This window comes from Physeter macrocephalus, chromosome 12 (assembly GCF_002837175.3).
Source record: "Physeter macrocephalus isolate SW-GA chromosome 12, ASM283717v5, whole genome shotgun sequence".
Lineage (NCBI taxonomy): Eukaryota > Metazoa > Chordata > Mammalia > Artiodactyla > Physeteridae > Physeter > Physeter macrocephalus.
In genome coordinates, this window is record NC_041225.1 from 20362258 (window position 1) to 20384419 (window position 22162).

The following is a 22162-nucleotide window of genomic DNA, read 5'->3' on the forward strand; positions in this document are numbered from 1 at the left end:
AAAAGATGTTTTAGGGTACAAAATATAAGTTTGTATTCAAGTGTAAGAATGTTCAAGTTGGTATTATTTTATTTAGAAAGAGAAAAACAAATATCATATATTAACGCATATATGTGGAATCTAGAAAAATGGTACAGATGATCTTATTTGCAAAGCAGAAATAGAGACACAGACATAGAGAACAAACACATGGATACCAAAGGGGAAAGGGCGGTGGGGGGATGAATTGGGAGATGGGGATTGACATATAGACACTATTAATACTATGTATTAAATAGGTAACTAATGAGAACCTACTGCATGGCACAGGGAACTTTACTCAGTGCTCTGTGGTGACCTAAATGGAAAGGAAATCCAGAACAGAGGGGATATATGTATACGTGTAGCTGGTTCACTTTGCTGTATAGTAGAAATTAACAGAACATTGTAAAGCAACTGTACTCCAAAAAAATTAATTAAAAAATGTTATCTAGAGCTTACAGTGTCCTGGCCACTGTTCCAGTCTTGCCTGCTCCTGACTCTGTGGTCTCAGTGCCAAAACTCATGATCTTGACAAATAAGTCAATAGCAATGAACAGATCTAATTCCTTGAAGTGACGCCAAACATGGTGGTGAATTTCCCAGCAGTGACAGCACTTTGCATCTCTTCCTCTGAGAGCGCACGACTGGTGTCCCTGCAGATACGGATGCCTGTTCAAGAACACTGCCAGCCACAGGGGAGTGGGGAGAGGGGGATGGGACGGTCAACTGGTTCCAAAAACCTACTAGAATTATGCTTTGGCTGTTCCTCCTCTCTTGACCTTCTTCATCTGGTGGCAGGATGATTTAGTGGTTGGGAATCTAGCCTTTGGAGCCAACCTGCTTGGGTTCAAATTCTGGTTCCTCCTCTCAGCGTAACATGACTTGGACGGTTTGCTTATCCTCTCCGTGTCTCAGTGTCCTTGTCTGTAAAACGGCCATAATGATGGTAGCGCCTGCTTCATTGGGTGGTTATGGGAATGAAGGAGTTAATACATGTAAGTCATTTAGAACTGTATCTGGCATAGAGTGAGTTCCAGAGAAGGCTTAGCTTTTGTGGTTATATTATTGTAAGGGTCTGGAATTAGTCCCTGAATCCTTCTGGGATGTGGTGAGTTTTAAAAGTAAGTCGAATTTACCCATGATTTAGTCATACCAGCTATTCATAGCTAAAAGCAAATCTTGCGGTTAGCATTTGTTTAACATGGAGCCCAGGAGTTGAGGGTTATGATTTTCCTTGTCATTACCCTTAAGGCAGCCTTCGTACTCAAAACTTCCCTCTATTTCTCTGAACTCCTTAGAAAAACTTCTTTTTCCCATCCAAGAGCCCTGTAGGGACTTAAATCTGAGTATCTGGAATCTTTTTGGATGAGACTGTGTCAATTCTGGACCCTAAACAGAACACTTGCAAAATCCCATAAAGTCTTGTTTACTTCTCATTGTTTGTCCCAATTTTGCTTTTGAAACTCTCTGCACCAAAGCTGCTGTAACTGGCCGCGCCTTCCTAACTAGTGTCTGCCAAATGAAGTGTCAAGGAGTGACTGGAAGAGCAGTCTCCAGGCCCCAGATTTCCAGATCATTTGGAACTCAGTGTAATAATATCAGCGCGATAAACAACAAGCATTAGCTTGAGTAACTGATGCTAAAACAGGGACATGATTTGATCACTTTTTCTAAAGGATTATTCGATGTTGTCCTTACATTCAAATATTTATGTACCAAGGTCCGAGTTCTTGGTACATGATGCACCAGAACTTTTGAACAAGTCATGAACTTTGGCTAGAAATCAAATTTCAGGGTGGGTGGAGTGGTGAGTTGAAGGATGTCTTTGGGTATCTCCCCATTAAAATAAAAGAGAGAGTGCATGTGAGTAGTCTGCAAGGAAGGAGCTACAAGAGCTGGAAACTATTCACAGCTCATTCACTTGAAATTCATTCTTCCTGCCCTTCAGTTTGGGTAAGCATCAATTACTTATCTAAAATGTGTAGTTAAAACTTTTCCAGACAAGTAATAAGGAAAGTATCAACAATTCATGTTTAGAGGAAATGTGCTTTCTTAAAATATATTAACGTTGTTGTATTCATTCTATATTTGTCAGTTCCTGTATTGGTTCCATCCCTCCTCTGACTTTTTTTTTTTTCTTTTTTTTTTTCTTTTTCTTTTTTTTTTTTTTTTTTTTTTGTGGTACGCGGGCCTCTCACCGTTTTTTGTGGTACGCGGGCCTCTCACCGTTGTGGCCTCTCCCGTTGCGGACCACAGGCCCCGGACGCGCAGGCCCAACGGCCATGGCCCACGGGCCCAGCCGCTCCAGGCATGTGGGATCTTCCCGGACCGGGGCACGAACCCGCCTCCCCTGCATCGGCAGGCGGACTCTCAACCACCGCGCCACCAGGGAAGCCTCCTCCCTTGACTTTTTAAGAAAAAAATGATATGGTTAAGTTATCCTTTTGCTGTATGTCATTATTTTTCACAGACCTTCAAGTCTTCTTAGAAAGCTTTTGGTGAATCTTGGGGATAAGCAGGGGCAGAGACACATTTCTGAGGGCTTGGTATAGTGTCTAGGGCGACTATTTGATGACTGTTTTACCCATCTCTTTCCTATATTCCTTAGTTGCTTTGGGATGACTGTTTGCCTGTGTGCTTGAGGGCAGGCAGGGGTCTTGTGTGTGAGCACACAGCTGCCAGCCTGTGTGGAGGTCTGGGTTTCATATCTGCATTTATAATATTGTATTTACTAAGGTCTGTTGAATTTTATAATTTTCTTATTTTTCAAAAATAGAAACCCATTTTCTTTCCTCTTAATTTAGCTTCGGTACATTCTCACGAGACAGTGATATAGCACGGCTGTCATAAGCCCTGCGTGGTCCAAAGGTCCAGTAGGAATAAATGTAATGATACATGTCTGAAGTCTGCTCCTATACATATTTATACATATTAAAGTTCTGTTCATGAATAATTTTCCTGGGGGGTATTGAGCAAGTAAAAATCATGGCTATAAATATTTTGCTTGTGATTTTGTATGACTTATTTTTGGGTATCTTTTTGTCAGAGATACTGACAACTGTTTCCAACTATAAATCTTAGGGAATACCATCAACCACCTAGAGGGGAGCTTCACCATCGTATGTCACAGATTTGACTTGAATCATCTTGAGAATCGGTTACCAACACTTGCTCTAGATTGAGAAACTGAGAATGAGACTTTGGGTCTTGGTAATTCTAACAATTCTCATACCTTCCACATCAGCTACATTTAGTAAGTATTGCTTTTGAACTGACATTTAACATTTTTTTAATTAAGTAATTCCAAGAACATTTGCCTAGTTTTAAATTGCCTGCTTCCAATTTCTCTAGCTGAACGGTAACCTAGAAAATTCATTTATGTTCTACAGTCATTCTTCATCACCAATCTATCAGGACAAATTCTTCATAACAAATATAGCATAATTTTAATTTTACATATTCAAATACGTCAAAATTTAATACGGTGCCTGCACGTAGAAGGTATTGACAGCATTTGTTGACTGACAACATGTTTTGTGTCGATGACATGGCTGCTTTCCTTTGGAGCAATGTGAAGGATCTAGCTCCAAATTAAATCACTAATCTGTGTATCCATTAGAATATTTCATAAAAGATCTTAGATCATTTACTTATTCTTTCTCAAAGTGTGACCAGTTTCTAAATTTAATCCTAGAAGGGGATATTTAGAATACAGAAATTGTCATCCTTTTTATATGATCACTTCAGGATGATATTTATACATATTTTTTATTTGCAGGCAAATCATCTTGGGGCCTGGAAAATGAGGCTTTAATTGTGAGATGTCCCAGACAAGAAAAATCTCGATACCCTGTGGTCTGGTATTACTCAAAAACCAACAAACGTATTACCACCCAGAGAAGAAGTCGTGTAGTTGCCTCAGGGGAACGTCTTAAGTTTCTCCCAGCCAAAGTCAACGATTCCGGATTTTATACTTGCATTATCAGAAGGTATTATCCAGTCCTGCTCCTTTGTCTTTAAGAGTTGATAGTCTGAGCTGCCTCACTTCCCTTCTCTTTCTAGACCTCTCTGTAGCAGTTGAATTTATAAAGTGATTGGAATAAAAGAGCACCTGAGGAACACCATCAGGTTGGACTTTAGGTGATGGTGAACTCTCTGGATGTACAAAGACAGGGCTTAATTTGTAGCCCAATTAGAAAAAGACCTAGCTTTTCTAGTGACCAGGAAAACTGAGAGCAGTCGCTCACGTTGGGCTCCAAATCAGAACAAACCAGCAGCCTAGATGTGGGGTGTCAGGGAGGCTTACGATGGTTGTAACAGGGGGGGTCATCTGTGCCTCCCACGTGAGGGGCAAACCCAAGAAGTTTACCTGAGACTGGGGGCCCACAAGTCCCTTACTCTACATGTAAATTGCCAACTCTTGTGATTTTGTGCCTGTTTGGTACATACAAGATGTCAGATGAACTAAGTCAAAAGGCAAGATGGGTACAGTTAGGTGCCTAGGTTCTGAGGTCAGACAGCATTAGTTTCAAAGTCACGGTGTGTCACTAGTTAGCTGCGCATTGCTGGTAAGTTACTTCTCCATCCTTGTTTCCTCATCTGTAAAATACACGTGATAGTAGAACCCACTTCAAAGCATGGCTATGAGAATAAAATGAATGATACACAGTAAACTCTTAATAAATACTAATTATCTTTATTATATCAGGTCTCGGTGTTACAGCACATACAGTGTATACAGAAATGGTGAGGGAATCATTTTAAAGGCTACTGTAGGGGTTGTGTTTTACCTAAAATGTAACAAAAAGCATTTAAAACTCTAGATTTTAATGATTATTTTAGAAGAAGAACCACTATCTGTCAATTGTTTTAGGAAGAAAAGCAATATTAAGTAAAAGTTAGAGCTGGGTTAAGTTATTTCATAATGCTAAGTGACTTTTTAAAAATTATTTGATTTATTTTAATAGTCCTACCTCCAATAAGACTGGATATGTGAATGTCACCATTTATAAAAAACAACCAGGTTGTGATATTCCAGACTTTCTGATATATTCAACAACATCTGGATCAGGAAGAAATTCCAAAATATATTGTCCTACAATTGACCTCTACAATTGGACAGCGCCTGTGGAGTGGTTTAAGGTAAAAGGAAATGTGCAGGAAATAGATGAAAATTACACCATCACAATAGGTGGAAGTAAAGAATTACTGAAAGTGGACTGGAACTTTTCATTTCAGAATTGTGAAGCTCTTCAAGGATCCAGGTACCGAGCACACAAGTCATTTTTGCTGATTGACAATGCAAACAGCAAGGACATCGGTGATTATACATGTAAATTTATGCACTATGAAAATGGAGTCAATTATACTGTGACAGCAACCAGGTCATTCACAGTTATTGGTAAGCTACTGAATTTAACAAAATGCAATACTTGAAAAAAGATAATGTGACAGAAATTGTGTCCTTCTTGTTGATTTGCCGGTACTTCATGCTCCACCCCAAACTTCCTCCTGACTCATCTTATCTTACGTGTATTCTCTAATGTGATGCAAAGAGATTTTCTAAATGCACTATCAAGATTTAAGACGTTTTGGAGGGAAATTACGCTGCTAATCCAAAGCCACATCTGTTCTCTCCTCTATGGTTTAATTTGTCAAAGATAATGTGATCTGAATGCTAACCTAACATTTTTTTGAATGTCAATACAACTATTTGGAGAGCAAGATTAACTCTTTTACTCCCAATTTGTTGTCAGAGGTTCTGTAAATAGAGGAAAATCTATTTCATCTCTAACATAACTAGCCGGATTAGAAGTTGAGTGAGAAGCTTTATAAAGAGATACATAGATATTGTTGGCTGATTTTCAATCTTGATTTGCAATGCTTTCATCATCATCCAGGATCTTAAGTAGGTCATTTAACTCTACTTTTTTTTTCAAAATTACTTTAAATTCTATAAAAGTCCACCAGGAGTGAGACTTCACAGTCAAGCCTGTTAAATCTACAAAGAGTTGGGGTCTCCTTAGCAGAGCTTGATCTATGGGTGTAGATGAAGCAGGACCTGTATGTCTGGCAGATTTCTCAGGGCAGAGCAGTAGTGGAGAAGAGTTTTTGTTTGTAGTTTTCCAGTGCCCCACCGCTGTAAAATAAGCATCGCTGGACCACATTTGTGTTAGTACCTCTCAGTGTTCAACATCAAAACCTGCAGGGGTCCTTAATCCCACCATCCCGAAATAAATGAGAATCAAGGGGTGCAGGAATGCAGCCATGCATTCACCGTGTCTAGGCATCAGTGCCACAGGAATTTGAACTTCCTGATAGGGTGGGCCACACTGATGGAAAGCTGTGAGCAGACGTGTGGACTTAATGTGTTTATCACTTTCAGGAGTCATTTGAACTCTTCCCTGTAGCGTTCGTTATGCTTATCCTATAGAATCGTGGTTTTCTGACAATTGCTACATCATGCAATTAATTTAATGCTTTGGATGGCATTTGTTTTAATGATAAAAAGAGAATAGAAAATGTCAAAAAACATCATAGGTAGTGAGAGAATGTATTGCTTGAATGTTTTTGTTTCGTGTGTGTGTGTGTGTGTGTGTGTATGCATGTGTATTTGTTGCCATGGATCACAATGAGAAAAATCTGAGAAACATCACTGTGAAAAAGGACAGAAATATGAAACAACAAGCTTTATATTGATGACCACCCAATGCTTGCCTAATATTTGTATTCTCTTTTTGTCTTTGATTTCAGATAAGCGAAGCTTTTCTTTGCTTCCAGTAATTATAGCCCCTCCACAGAATGAAACAAAGGAAGTGGAAATTGGTAAGAAAACTTTAAGAATACTGTATATGTTTCGTCTGGAAAATCTTTCCATATGACCCCTGTTCTGAATTCCCCAAGCAGTGGTCAGGCTATTACCATAGTGGATCTTGAGGATTAAATGAGATGCATAGTTGGAAACACCCACCTTGGGCCCTTGCTAATATTAGGAATATGTGGTCACAACAACGTACAGCACTTACATTTGTACTGCACTTTGCTCTATTTTATTTATTTATTCTGGTGCTTTCATGTGTGCTACCTCATTTCCCTCTCACTTCTATCCAACTATCCAAGGAGGCAGATATCATCCCTACTTTATGCTTGTGGATGCTTAGGCTTAGAGAGGCTCAATGACATACCCAAGGATGTGGCGTGAATAAATGATGACGGAGGAGAACCCAGATCGTATGCCTCTGTCCGTCTCTGCTTCTCCTGGTTCCCAGAGAGAATGGGGTCAAAATCAAAGTTCTTAGCATGTAAAGCAAAACCACACTGACTGCCTCAGAGGTGCTCTACTGCTTCGCAGGGTTTCCACGTTCCTCCCTGCTTTCGCCCATGCCCTCCTTCCCATCCCTCGACACGAAGCTCAAGCACCCCCTCCTCTGTGAAACCCCCCTGCCCGCCTCCTTACCTGCCAGGAAGCAGGATCAGAGCCAGCATCTGGTCAAGTCCAGGGCCACGAGCAGCAGCCCTGCTCCCTGCCCTGATGTCTCCCTCTGTATTCCCATGCCACTTGTCTATCTTTCCATTAAAACACTAGACTACCGTGTGTTCTGATCGTTTGCTTATACCGTTGTCACCTCCTTGGAGACTCTAAGCTCCTCATCCCTCTCCAGATACTTAATTCTTGACACAGGGACTAAGAACTCGGTAAAGACGACTGAGTACCCAACCCAATCAGCCCTTAAGCTTTTAGTTCTGAAAGGAGGAAGTCTCATATTAACAGGAGTGGGAGTGGAGAGGCCCTTGTTGGCTGATTAAACAGTGGGATTGCAGCTGATTCGGGTGAAATGGTTTTACCGACAAAGGTAGCTTACAGAGAGATGAAGGGAATTCCACAGGAGAAGAAAGGAGGGGAAGACAGCCATTAAATGGGAAGGAAATCCAAGGAAGAGGGGATATACAGATATACATGTGGCTGATTCACTTTGCTGTACAGCAGAAACTAACACAACATTGTAAAGCAACTATCCTCCAATTAAAAAAAAAAAAAAGGAAAAGAAATGGCAATGCGTAGTAAGGGGAAATCTCAGATTATAACGTGGCGCTGGTGAAGCCTCTATAGTTTCCACTGCAGGGGAGAGGGGAGAGGGGCCCGAGCTTCAGCCTGAGCTGTGAGTGGAGTGAAAATGATGGGAGATGGAGAAGGGGGCAAAGCGAGGGCAGAGAAGGAGGAAGGTGCTGAAGATGAGGAAAGGAAACGGGAATCAATTCATGACACACACTAGACGTTCAATGACTTTTTTTCACATGCAAGTAAATTAAATCCTCTCTGCAGAACTGAATTTTATTGGTGAATCTCTTTCCTTCTCATCTAGGAAAACCAGCAAACCTAAGTTGCTCCGCTTGCTTTGGGAAAGGCTCTCAGACCATGGCTGACATCCTGTGGCAGGTTAACAGAAGCAACGTTGAGAACGTCGGTGAGGCGAGAATACAAGTGTCGCAAGAGCAAAATCAAAGGTATTTTCCAATCTCAGTTAAAGCATCCCCTTCCCTTCCCTTCCCTTCCCTTCCCACATGGTTTGCAACTGCAAAGTAAGCACTGAAAGTAACAGGCTGTCTTCCTAGCTCTCCCAGTGAGCTGACTTGCCTCAACGCCGTGTTAAGAATAGCGTACGTAAAAGAAGAGGATTTATCACTGAAGTACGACTGTCTGGCCGTGAACTTCCGTGGCCTGGTGATGCACACCATAAGACTAAGGAGGAAAAATCCAAGTAAGGCATGTTTCTGAGACTCTGGTCACCTGAGTTCGCTGTTAACCGCTGTAAGCTGAATCATATTCTTAGAGACCAGTGTATTGGAGTGTGGCTCCAGGGGAATCCATCAGGACAGAGTGGCCCATCTCATAAATTGGAGGCAGGTGGAGAAAAGATCTGTCTTGGCTGTAGGCAACAGGAGGACACATTGTGTGTAGAGAATTCAAGACAAAAACGAAGCCACGCCACATTCCCTGTGCTTTCCATCCTCAGCGCGTCCAGACAGCGTTAAACAAGTCCGTGGGGACGCGCCCTCCTCTCGGGTACAAAGGCATCTTCCGCACACAATGATGGCAGAAAAGTCGTTTTGCAAACATTTCCTTCCTGACCACCTGTCAATTTCCTCACTTGTTTGCATGTCCAGATAAAGACACCCCGTTGGTTAGATGTAGCATTTAATCCGGTGTAATTAAGGGTGGGGAGACAATTTTGATAGTTTTACTTGTCACTCCATGTACCACTACGTAGAAATTATTTCGTGTGTTTGTCACATAGTCATAGGGAGAGGTATAAACTCCCAGTTTATACCCCTAAGTGACGTAGAGTCCAGATTAATTTGGATAAACCCACAAAGGCACAACATGATTGGGAGAGATGAGAAAACAGACCACCAGTCAGATAGGGTCTTTTAGTCTCTGCCCGAGCGGGTGCTTGGCATTTTTCTTGTTTGAATTCAACTTTAACCACCGATTTGCAAGCTTTTATAAAACAAACGGAATCACGACTACTGTAGATGATTTTTTTTTTTTTTTTTTTTGTGGTATGCGGGCCTCCCTCTGCCGTGGCCTCTCCCGTTGCGGAGCACAGGCTCCGGACGCGCAGGCCCAGCGGCCATGGCTCACGGGCCCGGCCGCTCCGCGGCACGTGGGATCCTCCCAGACCGGGGCGCGAACCCGGTTCCCCTGCATCGGCAGGCGGACGCGCAACCACTGCGCCACCAGGGAAGCCCTGTAGATGATTTTAAATGCTGGCATGTTCCATGGGTCATCAGGATTCTGCCAGTTATAACTGTGTCACCCCAGGACATGTGGACCCTGTTGAGATGTCATTTTAGGGTGACATTTGTGGTTCTGGTGGGCACGGAAGATCCCGCAAGAAAGAGGAAGCCACCTCCACCCCTAGCACTGCCATGGTGTCCTTATCCCCATGCTTTTCTCACGTTGTCATTATATGAACGTTCTCCGGGTACCTGTGTATTGGAATTGTTTTCATGTTACATGTACTTGGTGATTTTGTTCCTTCTAATTCATCTGTATATGCTACCTTTCACCTGTGTTTCTTCAAAGCAACACAATTATACTCTGTCTCAACAACTATGTCAATTAAACAAAAATTGTTACAACTGCTCTCAATGGTCACAATGAATTCCTTTCTTTCTAACCATACAATAAAAGAAATTACACATTGTCCTGAATTTGAAAAACAAAAACTAAAAAGCCCGTGTCCCCATATTATCAAATATCATTAAACATTTGATACTACTACTGTTAGTAATAATAGTACACATTTACTCATTGTTCCCTAGGTACCAGGACCTGTCATTATTTCCCATATAATTTTTCATTTATTTTATCAAAAATCCACGAGGAAGAGACTATTACCATGATCTAGTTTTATAGACGAGGAAACTGAGGCAAAGAGAGGTTGAATAATTGGCCAGGCTACAGTTACAGAGCCAGGATTCAAAGGCAAGCAGTGTTTCCTGTTTATAAGCTCTTACAGATAGCATTCAGTGTTTAGTCAACACGTACAAGGATTACTTACACATTTATAAAATAACTAACATTTAGGAAGATACTGAACTTCAACTTGCCTTAATGTCTTGGATTAACTTCTTTCTTCTAGTTAGCCAGTCACAGGCATAACTACTTCACAAGAAATAGGGATTCCCGGCGTGCATCCAGATAGGATTTTTAGAAAGAGTGACCTGGAAAGGAATCCAGTTGAAATAATTCACTTAGGGAGTATTTATCATTTAAACTGATGACAGTGCAGACGCCAGGCTCACTCACAATTTTCAGTTTTGGATCGGTTCACCTTGGTCATTCTTTTTTTAATTTTAATTTTAATTTTTTTATTAAAAAAAAAAGTTTTAACCATGCCATGCAGCACATGGGATCTTAGTTCCCCGACCAGAAATCGAACCCGCACCCCCTGCAGTGGAAACTTGGAGTCCTAACCTCTGGACTGCCAGGGAATTCCCCACCTTGGTCATTCTTGATTTCATAGTGTGGATACTCAGGGAGCTGATGAACTAAGGAAGGAATTTGCAAATACAGACCAGGGATTTTCTAGATTTTCAATGGCAAAACTGGGAGCCTGTGTTTTGAGATCAGATGAAAATGAAAAGGGAGCTATCTAGCCAAATCTCATTTGAGAGTCTTTTCACATTTATCTTTAAGTGGGACCATTTGTAAGATGGGATAGTTAACGATTCTAAGGAGGGAAGTAAACCTAAAACAGCCAAAAATACTATTGATGAGCACAGTTCTTACATTCAATTTGTATATATCGGATTCAATAAATACGGGGACCATCTTGCATATATACATTATGAAGCAATGAGTAAGGATAAAAGTTCAGTGATGGCTAAATAATATTCATCAGAAGGGAAATACAGGGCATATTTAGGACCTAAAACCCAGTCATTTGATTTCATCAAATACACAATAGAGACTTAGATAGCTCTTGTTTCTTCCCTGCTTTCCTATGCCACCAACCCCAGATGCAATAAGTCCCCAAGACCTGTTGATTCTTCCTCCTTAACGCCGCCAACGCCAGGTTTGTCCATTCCTTTCTCATGATTACATGAATCCGGTCCCTCCTCATCTCTCACCCCCCATACTGCAGAAACTTCTCATCCCATTCTACTCTGAGGACCTGTGGGTCATGGAAACAAAACTTCCACTACCATCAGATTAATCTTGCTTGAAAACCACTTTCACTGTTAACGAACCACTCCGCACTCTTCAATGGCTCTCATGACCAGAATAGAGACAAAATGCTTTAGCTGGAGCCTCAAATCTGATCAGAGCCTAGCCCTAGACCCACCATTCCAATCATATGTTCCAGTAATTCCCCAAACTGGATCATCCCCCTTCCTCAGAAAACACACTCCCATCTCTGCCCTTGGGCTCACAGCATCCTCTCTTGCCAGGAATACACTTTGTTTTTGTTTTTGTTTTTTTGCAGCTATCTAAATCTTACTCATCCTCCAGGGACCTTATTCTGCAAGAAGCCTTCACTGCCCAATCCAGCATGGAGTGAGCACAGCTTCCTAAAACCTCTGCTAGATAAAACTAATGCTTTCACTTCCAATCTTAGCTAAGTTTACATGTGTCTGTCTTTCTCTTATGCTTTGAAAATCCCCTACAGTGCCTAGCCTGGTGCCTTGCACGGAGTAGGGGCTCCCTAAACATTAATTTACTGATTCTTAAAACAGCCATGAAAACGCCATGTAGGCAACCCTTGTCTAAATCTCTCCTACTCCCAGTGGAAGCCAGCATCCATGTGTTTGTTTATTTTCTCCTGTTTTAGGAATCATAATGACCATTTTTCTCCTCCCCCTATCTTTTGAATAGTGGATCAACAAAGCACCTACTACATGCTTGCAGGATTTAGCATATTATTCTTGCTAATCAATGTCTTGGTGATCCTTCTAAAAACATTCTGGATTGAGATTATTCTGCTCTGGAGAGACATAGCTAGACCTCACAAAACTAGGAACGGTAAGTGGCAAGTTTCAAGTTTTCTTCAAAAGAAAAGGTTCTATAATGGCTGTTGGCTGTTTATCGAATAATGTCTTAACAGTTATGCTACTTAACACAGATTCCCTTTTGCTTGCTGGCATATTATCAATAAATCTTCTTGAAGCCACTCAGAGGCCACTCTCCATCCTGCCTCGTCACTCCTCGTGCTTCTGAGATTAATCTCAACAGCTCCAATTTTCTCCGCCCTAGAATTGCTGTTCTTACTAAATCCCCAGTAGCAGAATCTGCTCCAAGCCCAGAAAGGGCATTTTGGAAAATGGGAAAACTTTATGGAAGTCAAAACATTAACAAAATTGTTCCTGTTTTCCAGATGTGAACAGGTTAGAAAGGTCCATCAGAATGCAGTGTATTTTACCAGAAATCCTGTTCCATAAACAGTCTTACCTACCTACATATGCATACCCATGAAAGAAGACAGTGCTGCCTGCTAAATATGAACACCGTTCTTTCATTTGGAGGCAGATAAAATTTAGATTTTCCATATGGGTCACTCAACTAGGGCTAATTATTTGATTTGTGGGAAATTCAGATCCCTTAAAAACTTCTACTCTTTTGCCACTGTTAATTACCCTTTAGCATTTTCACTTCCCCATGGGGAAAACAAAAGCTAAAATTGAGATCTGCTCAGCACAGCAGAAAGCCCCTTAGCCACGGGTATAAATACTTATTAATAGATTATTAATCAAACTTGACAATATGGTTTGAACTAAACTAGTCAGGCTCTTGCCTGTTTTCTATCATTCAGTCTGAGACAGTAAAAAGGAGAACTTTGGGACTGAGATTGGTTTCCTGATGACATTTTGTGGCAGTAGATTGGTGTCGTCGTCTCTGGATTCTAGAGTATTTGGGGGGATGAGATACATTCACCCACAGCCATAAAACTCCCTGAAGAATGTCTACTAAGAGTCAAAGGAGAATTTTTGAGGACCAAGTAATGACATTGTTTTCCTTGTTCTCCTCTTCAGATGGGAAGACCTATGATGCTTACGTGATCTATCCACGGAACTGCAAAAACAGTCCAGAGGGGGCCAGCTCTGTGGAGTACTTTGTTCACCAGATTCTGCCTGACGTTCTTGAAAATAAATGTGGCTACGACTTATACATTTACGGGAGAGATCTGCTCCCTGGAGAAGGTAAAACTATCAACAACCATCAGGGACAGAAATTCACATTCATCAGAAGGATAAGTAAGTAATAGGCGGTCTTATCCCTGCCTTCCTCAGGAGCTGCAATCATTATTCCAGGCCATAAGACTAGAGCTTTTAAATATTTCTCCAGAAGAAGGAGGTACTTACTCTTTGCTTCTCCTGCCCCCATCACCACCCTGATCCTGAGGCCTTCACAGTCGTGTCAGTGATATGAAGACAGGATGAGGCATCGTTGCTTGTGGATTTAGCAGGGTCCAGCCCCTACTTCACTCCCATGTCCACCACTAGGATAACTGACATCTCTTAAGTCCCTCTAGAAGATTTGAAGGAGGACTTGAAATCCAAGGAATTTTGTTCTACTATCCAGAGGCACTGGCTAAAATATTTGAAAGGACTCAGAAAGTCTTTATGATTTTCCTTATATCGGTGAAACATTTGCAAATTTATATCCTCACAAGAACAGACAGAATTGTGTCTTCTGTTTCTTAATATTCCTAGTTGGTTTCATGCGATTTTGACAGTTGGGTCACAATTCCAGCATTTCAGTGGTCGTTCTCCTTTCCCTCCATATTTATGTCAAGTGTCTAGGAACCCTCCCTCTAGCCCTTCTCAAATTCCTCAGGGACCAGGAAGTGTGTGAAATATGAATAAGGCAGGGACATCATGAGTGTAAGTTCTCTAAAGTCAATGTTTAATGGACTGTGAGTTTAAACTGGCATTCTTACTGCAAAGAGGGATTCAAGTGTCTATGGAATTAAACGTATACACGACAGGTGAATCTGCTTTATCCTGCAATATTTGGATAATGTTAATGGCCTAGTACCAGCTCGGGAGACATGTACAGAGCGCAATTCAGGAAAACGTAACCCGCATCTCTCCCGAGGCTCTCTTCTTCCTTCAGCTCTCCCCACTGGCTACCCCTGCAAGTCGAGAGCAATGTCATGGTATTCAGATGCTCGTTGGCTGTTACACGTCTGCTTAGGAGGCTGCAGGGACTCCAGTTGTTTGTGATGTCACACCAGGTGCTACATGCTCTCCATCTCTTCTTTCTTAGGTCCGCCAACCTCATTTCTAGTTACACCTCTCCCCAGCCAAACGTGAGTGCCAGCTCGCTGGTGCTCAAGCTTCTGTGGCCTTTATCGTGCTGTTTTTCACTTGGAAAAGTTTCCCACCTCCCCCTCTCTCAAGTATGTCCTCTGACCTTACCTCAACCAAAGTAAAACAAAAATCCAACAAAACACCACCAAACTTCACTCTTCCCTTAGAAAAAGTTCATGACTGGCCCCTGCAGTGTATTTCTTCCCATGACAGCTACTCTCCATTTGCTCCTTCAAATTCATTCTGCACCCTCCTCCATCCAGTGGCCTGGTGGCTGATCCTTATGGAAGCCATCACCCCCTTGCTCTCTGCTCCATGCTGGGCTTGGCCAATGGGAGGCACTGGCAGGTGCTCGGAGGGCAGGGTGCATCGCTGTTCCCTCTGGGTGGGGTCCCCTGGGCAGCTGTGCCCCTCCCTGCTGGAGCACTGGCTCCTGTCAGCTGGCCGTCCTCAGACACGTACCTGCTTTGGGCTCCATAACCGCTCCCCTCCCTTCACACATGGAGGGCAGTTGTGGCTCCCTGACATCACCTGCTGTGGGGCTCTGCACCATCTCTCGTTGATTTCCTTTGGCTCTGCCCACATCTTTTATAAACTGTCCTTTCATTAGACTCTCTTTAGTCAGTGCTTTTAAGAGTGCCGAGCTTTTTGTTAGGATCCTGACTGACACAAGGTCTCTGTCGGGCACTATTCGACATTCATTTCCTGTTTCAGACCATGTGGACCGGCAGTCTTTAGCCTCCACTGCCGAAGAACGTCTTGAGTTGCTTTGTTCATGGTTGTGCTTCCTTAATCATGCTGTTCCCTCCTTGCCGTGAGAGCTGGGTGTTTAACGTGTTCTAAGTACACCCAGAAGTTAAGTGAAATCACCATGGAGTTGATGATCCATAAACACTGACTTGATAAGGGGATCTGATCTTCCTTAAGATTTCCCTAGTCTGGATCAAATCAGCTTCTAAAACAGAGACTATTAGGGGATGAAGTGGATCCAGGACTCCCTAGAGACTTTAGTCAGTTCAGAGAAGCAAGGGTTCCTGAGTTTGCACTCTATTGTTTTTCCCCACCGTCCCTTTTCATTTTATTTATTTAAGATTTCTTTTTCTTGAGGTAACATTCGTTTAATGTAAGTTTCATATGTACAACGTATTTCTACTTCTGTACAACCTACAGCGTGCTCACCACCAAAAATTTAGTTTCCATCCATCACCATACACTTGGCCCCCTTTACTCAATTTGCCCTCCCTGCACCTCCCCCTCTGGTAACCACCGCTCTGCTCATTGACCCGGTGGGTGTTCACAGCATGCTCTTCACCATATACTTGTGATTTTTCCCGCTTTCTTCTGGTAGTTGATTTCTAATTTCATACTATTGTGATTGGAAAAGATGCTTGATAGGATTTCAATCTTAAATTTATTGAGACTTGTTTTGTGTCCCAACATATAATCTAACCTTGAGAATGCACCATGTGTGTTGAGAACGTGTGTTCTGCTGCATTTGCATAGAATGTTCCGTAATAAGAGAGTTAAAATTCTAAGGCCCTTTACAACATGTAAGCTAATATTCTAAGAAGATAATACGTATCGATAGCTAGTGAACGTGAATTCGAAGTCTCCTGCTACATATCTCTACGTTCCCATTGAACTGAAGGACTCCGGACTGCTCTGCCTGGGAGAAAAGAAGGCTTGGGGCTGATATTCTCACCGTGAAAGGGTTGTGTGAGTTCTCACCCCTTCCATTGTGTCTTTTATCACTAGATGTAGCCACCACAGTGGAAACCAGCATCCAGAAGAGCAGGCGGCACATCTTCATCCTGACTCCTGAGGTCATGCACAGCGAGGAGTTTGCCTACGAGTGGGAGATCGCCTTGCACAACACCCTCATCCAGAACGACTGCAAGGCCATCCTTATTGAAATGGAGGCTCTGTGCCCGCCCAGCGGACTGCAGTTTGGGGAGCTTCAGGACTCCCTCAAGCATCTAGTCAAAGTGCAGGGGACCATCAAGTGGAGGGAGGACCTCGTGGCCAACAAACAGTCCCTGAATTCCAAGTTCTGGAAGCACATAAGGTACCACATGCCGGTGCCAAGCAAACTTCCAAGAAAGACTCCCCGCTCGGCATCCTCGAGCGCCAGGGACAGTAGTGCTTGCTTTGATGGCTAACGCACTGCGTTTGGGCCATCCAAATCCCTCCCAGCTGGGTCACGCTGCTGTACCAGACGCTGGGGGAGGAGGCTCCAGAAATGGGAGTATCGAGGGCATTCCGACCTCAGGTTTCAGGTACTGACTTCACTTCCACTTCCCTGGTTCTGGCTGGATGCAAAATACCCCGAGATTTTCATCCTCAAGCTCCCTGTCTCCACCTCACATGCCCTCCCTCGTCTCCCGTGGCTGGTCCTTCTCCATCGTGGCCCGGCATCTTCTCACTACTCTTCCTCTCTCTCTCTCGTTCTCTGTCTCCTTATTCTTTGTCAATATTCTACATTTTGAACATCAAACTGAAAGTTTTAGAGTTAAATTTTCATGTGATTTTGAACACTCAGATCCCCTCAAGCAGAACGCTGCTACTAAATCTTGTTCCCAATGGCAGAATGTGTTAGATTTTATTTGATCAGATGCTTAAGTTTTATAATATCAATACTGTCCATTTGGTTGGAGTACCTTACCCAATTACCCAATTATCATTCTATTTTTTTTAATTCTAAAATTTCTTTCATATATTTTTATTCTCTTTAGAAATATCTTTTCTCACTGTACAAGTTATAAAAGAACACAAAGTATGAAAGAAAAAATAACAGAAATTATTCATAAATCCATCATCCTAAGATTATGACTTTTAAACATTTTGGTAAATTTGCATTTTAAGAAATTTTAATTTATACTTAAATATACCATTTATATAGCTGAGATTACACAGCATGTAGTTTTTACATTTCTATCTACTTAAAATCATAATAAAAGCATTTGACAAGTCATTCAAATTTTAACTATTTAAAGTATTCATAGTGTTGCAGCTCATGGTTGTGCTACAGGTGACATGCCTAATTACTTATTGTTGGATATTTAAGTTGTGTCCAATTTAAATAGTCATCATTATAAGTAATTCTGCAGTGGCCATATCATTATACTTTATATCTTCCAATTAAAACAATTTTTTTTTAATTTGAGAAACTTTTTTAAATTTAATTTTTTTTAATTTGAGAAAAAAATTAAATTTGTTGTAGCATTTCCATGAAATAAGTAGGGCATTTTGGCAGAAGTGTTTTAGTAAAACTGAAGTTAATTTGCACAGTCAAGTCCACTCCCATCAGTTCCTTGGAGTTCGCACACCATCAGGGGCCTCAGAGCCCACCAGAGCTAAGGCTGAGGGACCCTCAGACCGGGAGTCCTGTCAGAGCTCAGATTTTGCAAGTGGATGGAGGCCCTATCCTCAACTGAGCTGCTTAGTAAAGTGTATGATTTTATATTTAACTGAACAAGAAAGCTGAACTCCAGACCTTTGACAGGGAGTGTAATCTTGAACTCCCTGTTATTTAATACCTTATAGAATCTTGCCTGAAAAGAAATCATATTTCTGTAAGGTTGTCTAAAGGGTCTGTAGTTACCCGTCCCTCTAGGTACACTATAATCTAAATCTCTACAGCCTGGATTAGGGTTGCCAGATAAAATATAAGATATCAGTTAAAGGTGAATTCAGAGAAAGAAATTTCATCGGAAAAGGATCTGAAATCCAAATTTAGCTGGGGGTCTTGTATTTTTATAGGCTAAGTCTGGTTACCCTACCCTGGTAGTATTGTTGTGCTTTTATGTGGTGATATCTGATTTTGTCAAATTACTAAAAATGTAGCCAATGAAAAAGAGGCTGTAGAGTCGATTGATTAACATCATAGAATTCGGAATCAACAGGCATCCTCTGCTAGCTACATGACCATGAGCAAGATACTTAACTTCTCAAAAACTTAGTCACCTTAGGTAAAATGAGAATAATCATATCAAAATCCTTTATTTCTGTGCTAATCAAATGGGAAATAAAATTTAATAAATGGCTACAATTGTTAAGACACTTTCTTGTAATGTGTATTATAGTCCATGCTGTCTCTCAGTCTGGGCCTCTAAGGAATAAATTCTCTCCAGATTCACTACCACTTAGAATGACAGAGATGTTTTTGATTTATGAACATGGGACATTTTGGAACTGATTTTATTTCCTTCTTTACATTAGCTACTTGAAAGCATAGAGGCAAATCTGGGCTCTTTCTACAGCTAGTATATGGGATATTATAACAGGGAATTTATAATAATCTTTTCCCTGCCTCCGTAATAACTTTGCTTTCAACTTGCCCCACATTTCTTTTTAAAATATATTTTAATTGTCAATAGTATTAGCTCCTTTGCAAGTATTCAACAAATACCTACATTTTCTGGATGTGTGCTGAGTATCTCTTTGGGAGGGGTGGGGAGAGGAAGGACTGGAGAGGGAGCTACACAGGTGAGCAAGGCACCTCCTTATTTACCTACGAGGTTTGGAGTACACTGTGTGAACTCGGAAGGAAGAGGAAGCCCTTCAGAAAATGCACACAGGGCTGGCCTCGGGAAGAACTCTGACATTGCTCAGCTCATTTCCCCCTCACTCCTCGTCCTAAACTTACACTCCACCTCCCAAGCCAGTTGAGCTCCCTGGGCCTCAGTTTCTGCAACTGAAAAGTGGGAGGATGGAGAAGAAGAGCTGTGAGGGCTTTCTCAGCTCCGATAGCCCAGGGTTCCAAGACCTATACTGACAGAGAGGTTGGGGAACTGCCAGAAGACCTGGCTTCTCATACCAGCAGTGCCACTAAGCTCTCTTAGTTTCTTCTTCTTCTTTCTTTTTAAACAATTGTTGACCTATTTTATTTTTTTATTTTTAAATCTTTTCAAAATTTTTATTTTATATTGGAGAACAGTTGATTAACAACGTTGTGTTAGTTTCAGGTGTACAGCAAAGCGATTCAGTTATATATATACATGTAGCTATTCTTTTTCAAATTCTTTTCCCATTTAGGTTATTACAGAATATTTAGCAGAGTTCCCTGTGCTATACTGTAGGTCCCTGTTGGTTGTCTATTTTAAATATAGTGCTATGTATATGTCAATCCCAAACTCCCAATTTATCCCCTGCAAACAAATAGGTTTGCTTTCTGAGTCCGTGCTTCATCTGTACAGTGAGAGTAATAGATGCTTCACCTTCCACACAAGATCCTGTGAATAAAATGAATTCAGTCAAACTTGTTGAGTGTCTACCGTATGATCATGGTGAAAATTCCCGTGAATTATAAAAATCACAAGGAATTATTTTTAATTCAGTCAAACTTGAGTACAATGAAATGCAGCTCCAAAGTTTGATGAGCTTTGACAGTCATACCTACCTGTGTAGTTATCACCCCAAACAAGATAGAAATATTTCCTTCACCCCAGAAAGATTCCTCCTGCCATTTCTCAGTCAATCCCTCTCCTTCCTCAAAGGCAAACGATGTTCTGATTTCTATCTCCGTGGATTGGTTTTGTCTGATCTTGGAATTCATATCAATAAAGTCAGCCAGCATTACTTCCACACAACATAGCATTCATGTATCATTCAAGGAAGGTAAAACCTTTTGTACATTTTAAAATTGGTGTTGTTTCCCTTCATTGTTGATGTGTGGAAATTATTTCTATATTCTGGATACAAGTTCCTTTTCAGAGAGATGTAAGGTGAGAATTTCCTAGGCTTTTACTTATTCATTTTTCAATGGTATTACTGATTGGCAGACATTTAAAACTTTGATGACATCCAATTTATCAAATTTTCTTACGAGGTCAGTGCTTTCTGTGTCCTACAATTTTTTTTTGCTTGTTCCAAGGTCATGCAGATATTCGCCTATGTATTTTTATAAACTGCTTATGGTCCTAGCTTTTATGTTTAAGTCTATGGTCCATTGTGAATTAATATTTGTATATAGAATGAGGTAAAGGTCAAGGCTCTTTTCTTTTTTCCCCATAGAGATACCCAGTTATTTCAGCGACGTTTGTGAAAGGCTTTTCATTCCCTATTGAACTGACATGGTGCCTTGGTCAAATATCTAGAGACTATATATATATGGGTCTATTATTCTTCTCTCTTTTATCTTCCACTTATATGCTCGTGCAAATATCACACTGCCAAGATTACTATTGCCTTATTATAAACCAAGTCAGTGTAATTCCTCTTTGTTCCTTGTGTTTCAAGATTGCTCTGACTATTGTAGATCGTTTGCAATTTCATATAAATTTTGGAAACTGTTTCTCAATTTCTTTGAAAATTCCTCCTGTGATTTGGATTGAGACTGTATGAATATAAAGACTTTATAACCTACAGAGTCTAAAACTGTATAGACTCTATAAACTCTCCAGTTTGTGGAGAATAGATACCTTAACAATGAGTTTCCCAATTCATGAACAAGGTATAGCCCTCCATTCACTGAGGTCTTTCATCTCTCCCAGTAATATCTTGTAGATTTCATAGTAGATACCTTGTACATCTTTCAAAAAATTTCTCCTTTGGTATTTGATTTTTTATGCTATTGTAAGTGGTTTTTTTAACAAAGTTCATTTTTTCATATTTCTATTACTAGTATATGGAATTACAACTGATTTTTGTATATTTACCTTGTATTCCATGGTCTTGCTAAACTCAGTTATTGTTTCCAACAGGCTTTATTTGTAGATTTCAAAGGGTGAGCTACATAAAATTATGCCCTCTGTCAAAACCAGTAGTTTTATTTCTTCCCTTCCAATATTTATGCCTTGTATTTTTATTTTGAAACGATTTCAATTACAAACATCCTCATCTTGTTCCCCATCCTAGGAAAATGCCAAGTGTTTCACTATTTATTATGAAGTTACTTGTAGCTTTCTTATAGGTGCTCTTCATCAGATTAAGAATGGTCTCTTCTAAACACAAAAGACCCCGAATAGCCAAAGCAATCTTGAGAAAGAAAAACGGAGCTGGAGGAATCAGGCTCCCTGGCTTCAGACTATACTACAAAGCTACAGTAATCAAGACAGTATGGTACTGGCACAAAAACAGAAATATAGATCAATGGAACAGGATAGAAAGCCCAGAGATAAACCCACATACATATGGTCATGTTATCTTTGATAAAGCAGGCCAGAATATACAATGGAGAAAAGACAGCCTCTTCAATAAGTGGTGCTGGGAAAACTGGACAGCTACATGCAAAAGAATGAAATTAGAACACTCCCTAACACCATACACAAAAATAAACTCTAAATGGATTAAAGACCTAAATGTAAGGCCCGACACTATCAAACTC

At 41.0% G+C, this 22162-nt stretch overlaps 1 protein-coding gene across 1 annotated transcript; it reads left to right on the top strand.

Moving 5' to 3' along the window:
* The first annotated feature begins 1828 nt into the window (after positions 1-1828).
* Positions 1829-17499, top strand: IL1RL1 (interleukin 1 receptor like 1). Its single transcript, XM_055088983.1, has 12 exons — positions 1829-1974; positions 2278-2451; positions 3103-3274; positions 3800-4010; positions 4989-5163; positions 5260-5422; positions 6775-6846; positions 8385-8526; positions 8635-8780; positions 12404-12550; positions 13558-13725; positions 16594-17499. Exons 3-12 carry the CDS (start codon positions 3214-3216, stop codon positions 16995-16997), a joined length of 1689 nt encoding a protein of 562 aa, XP_054944958.1. The 5' UTR covers positions 1829-1974; positions 2278-2451; positions 3103-3213; the 3' UTR covers positions 16998-17499.
* The last annotated feature ends 4663 nt before the right edge of the window (positions 17500-22162 follow it).

What these genes read in the sequence shown, in the direction of transcription:
- IL1RL1 (XM_055088983.1), top strand. Translation starts at nt 3,214, where the DNA reads ATGAGACTTTGGGTCTTGGTAATTCTAACAATTCTCATACCTTCCACA. An exon ending in TTCCACATCAGCTACATTTA is followed by an intron (nt 3,275 to 3,799) that starts GTAAGTATTGCT and finishes TTTTATTTGCAG; the next exon opens with GCAAATCATCTTGGGGCCTG. An exon ending in CGCCTGTGGAGTGGTTTAAG is followed by an intron (nt 5,164 to 5,259) that starts GTAAAAGGAAAT and finishes TTTTCATTTCAG; the next exon opens with AATTGTGAAGCTCTTCAAGG.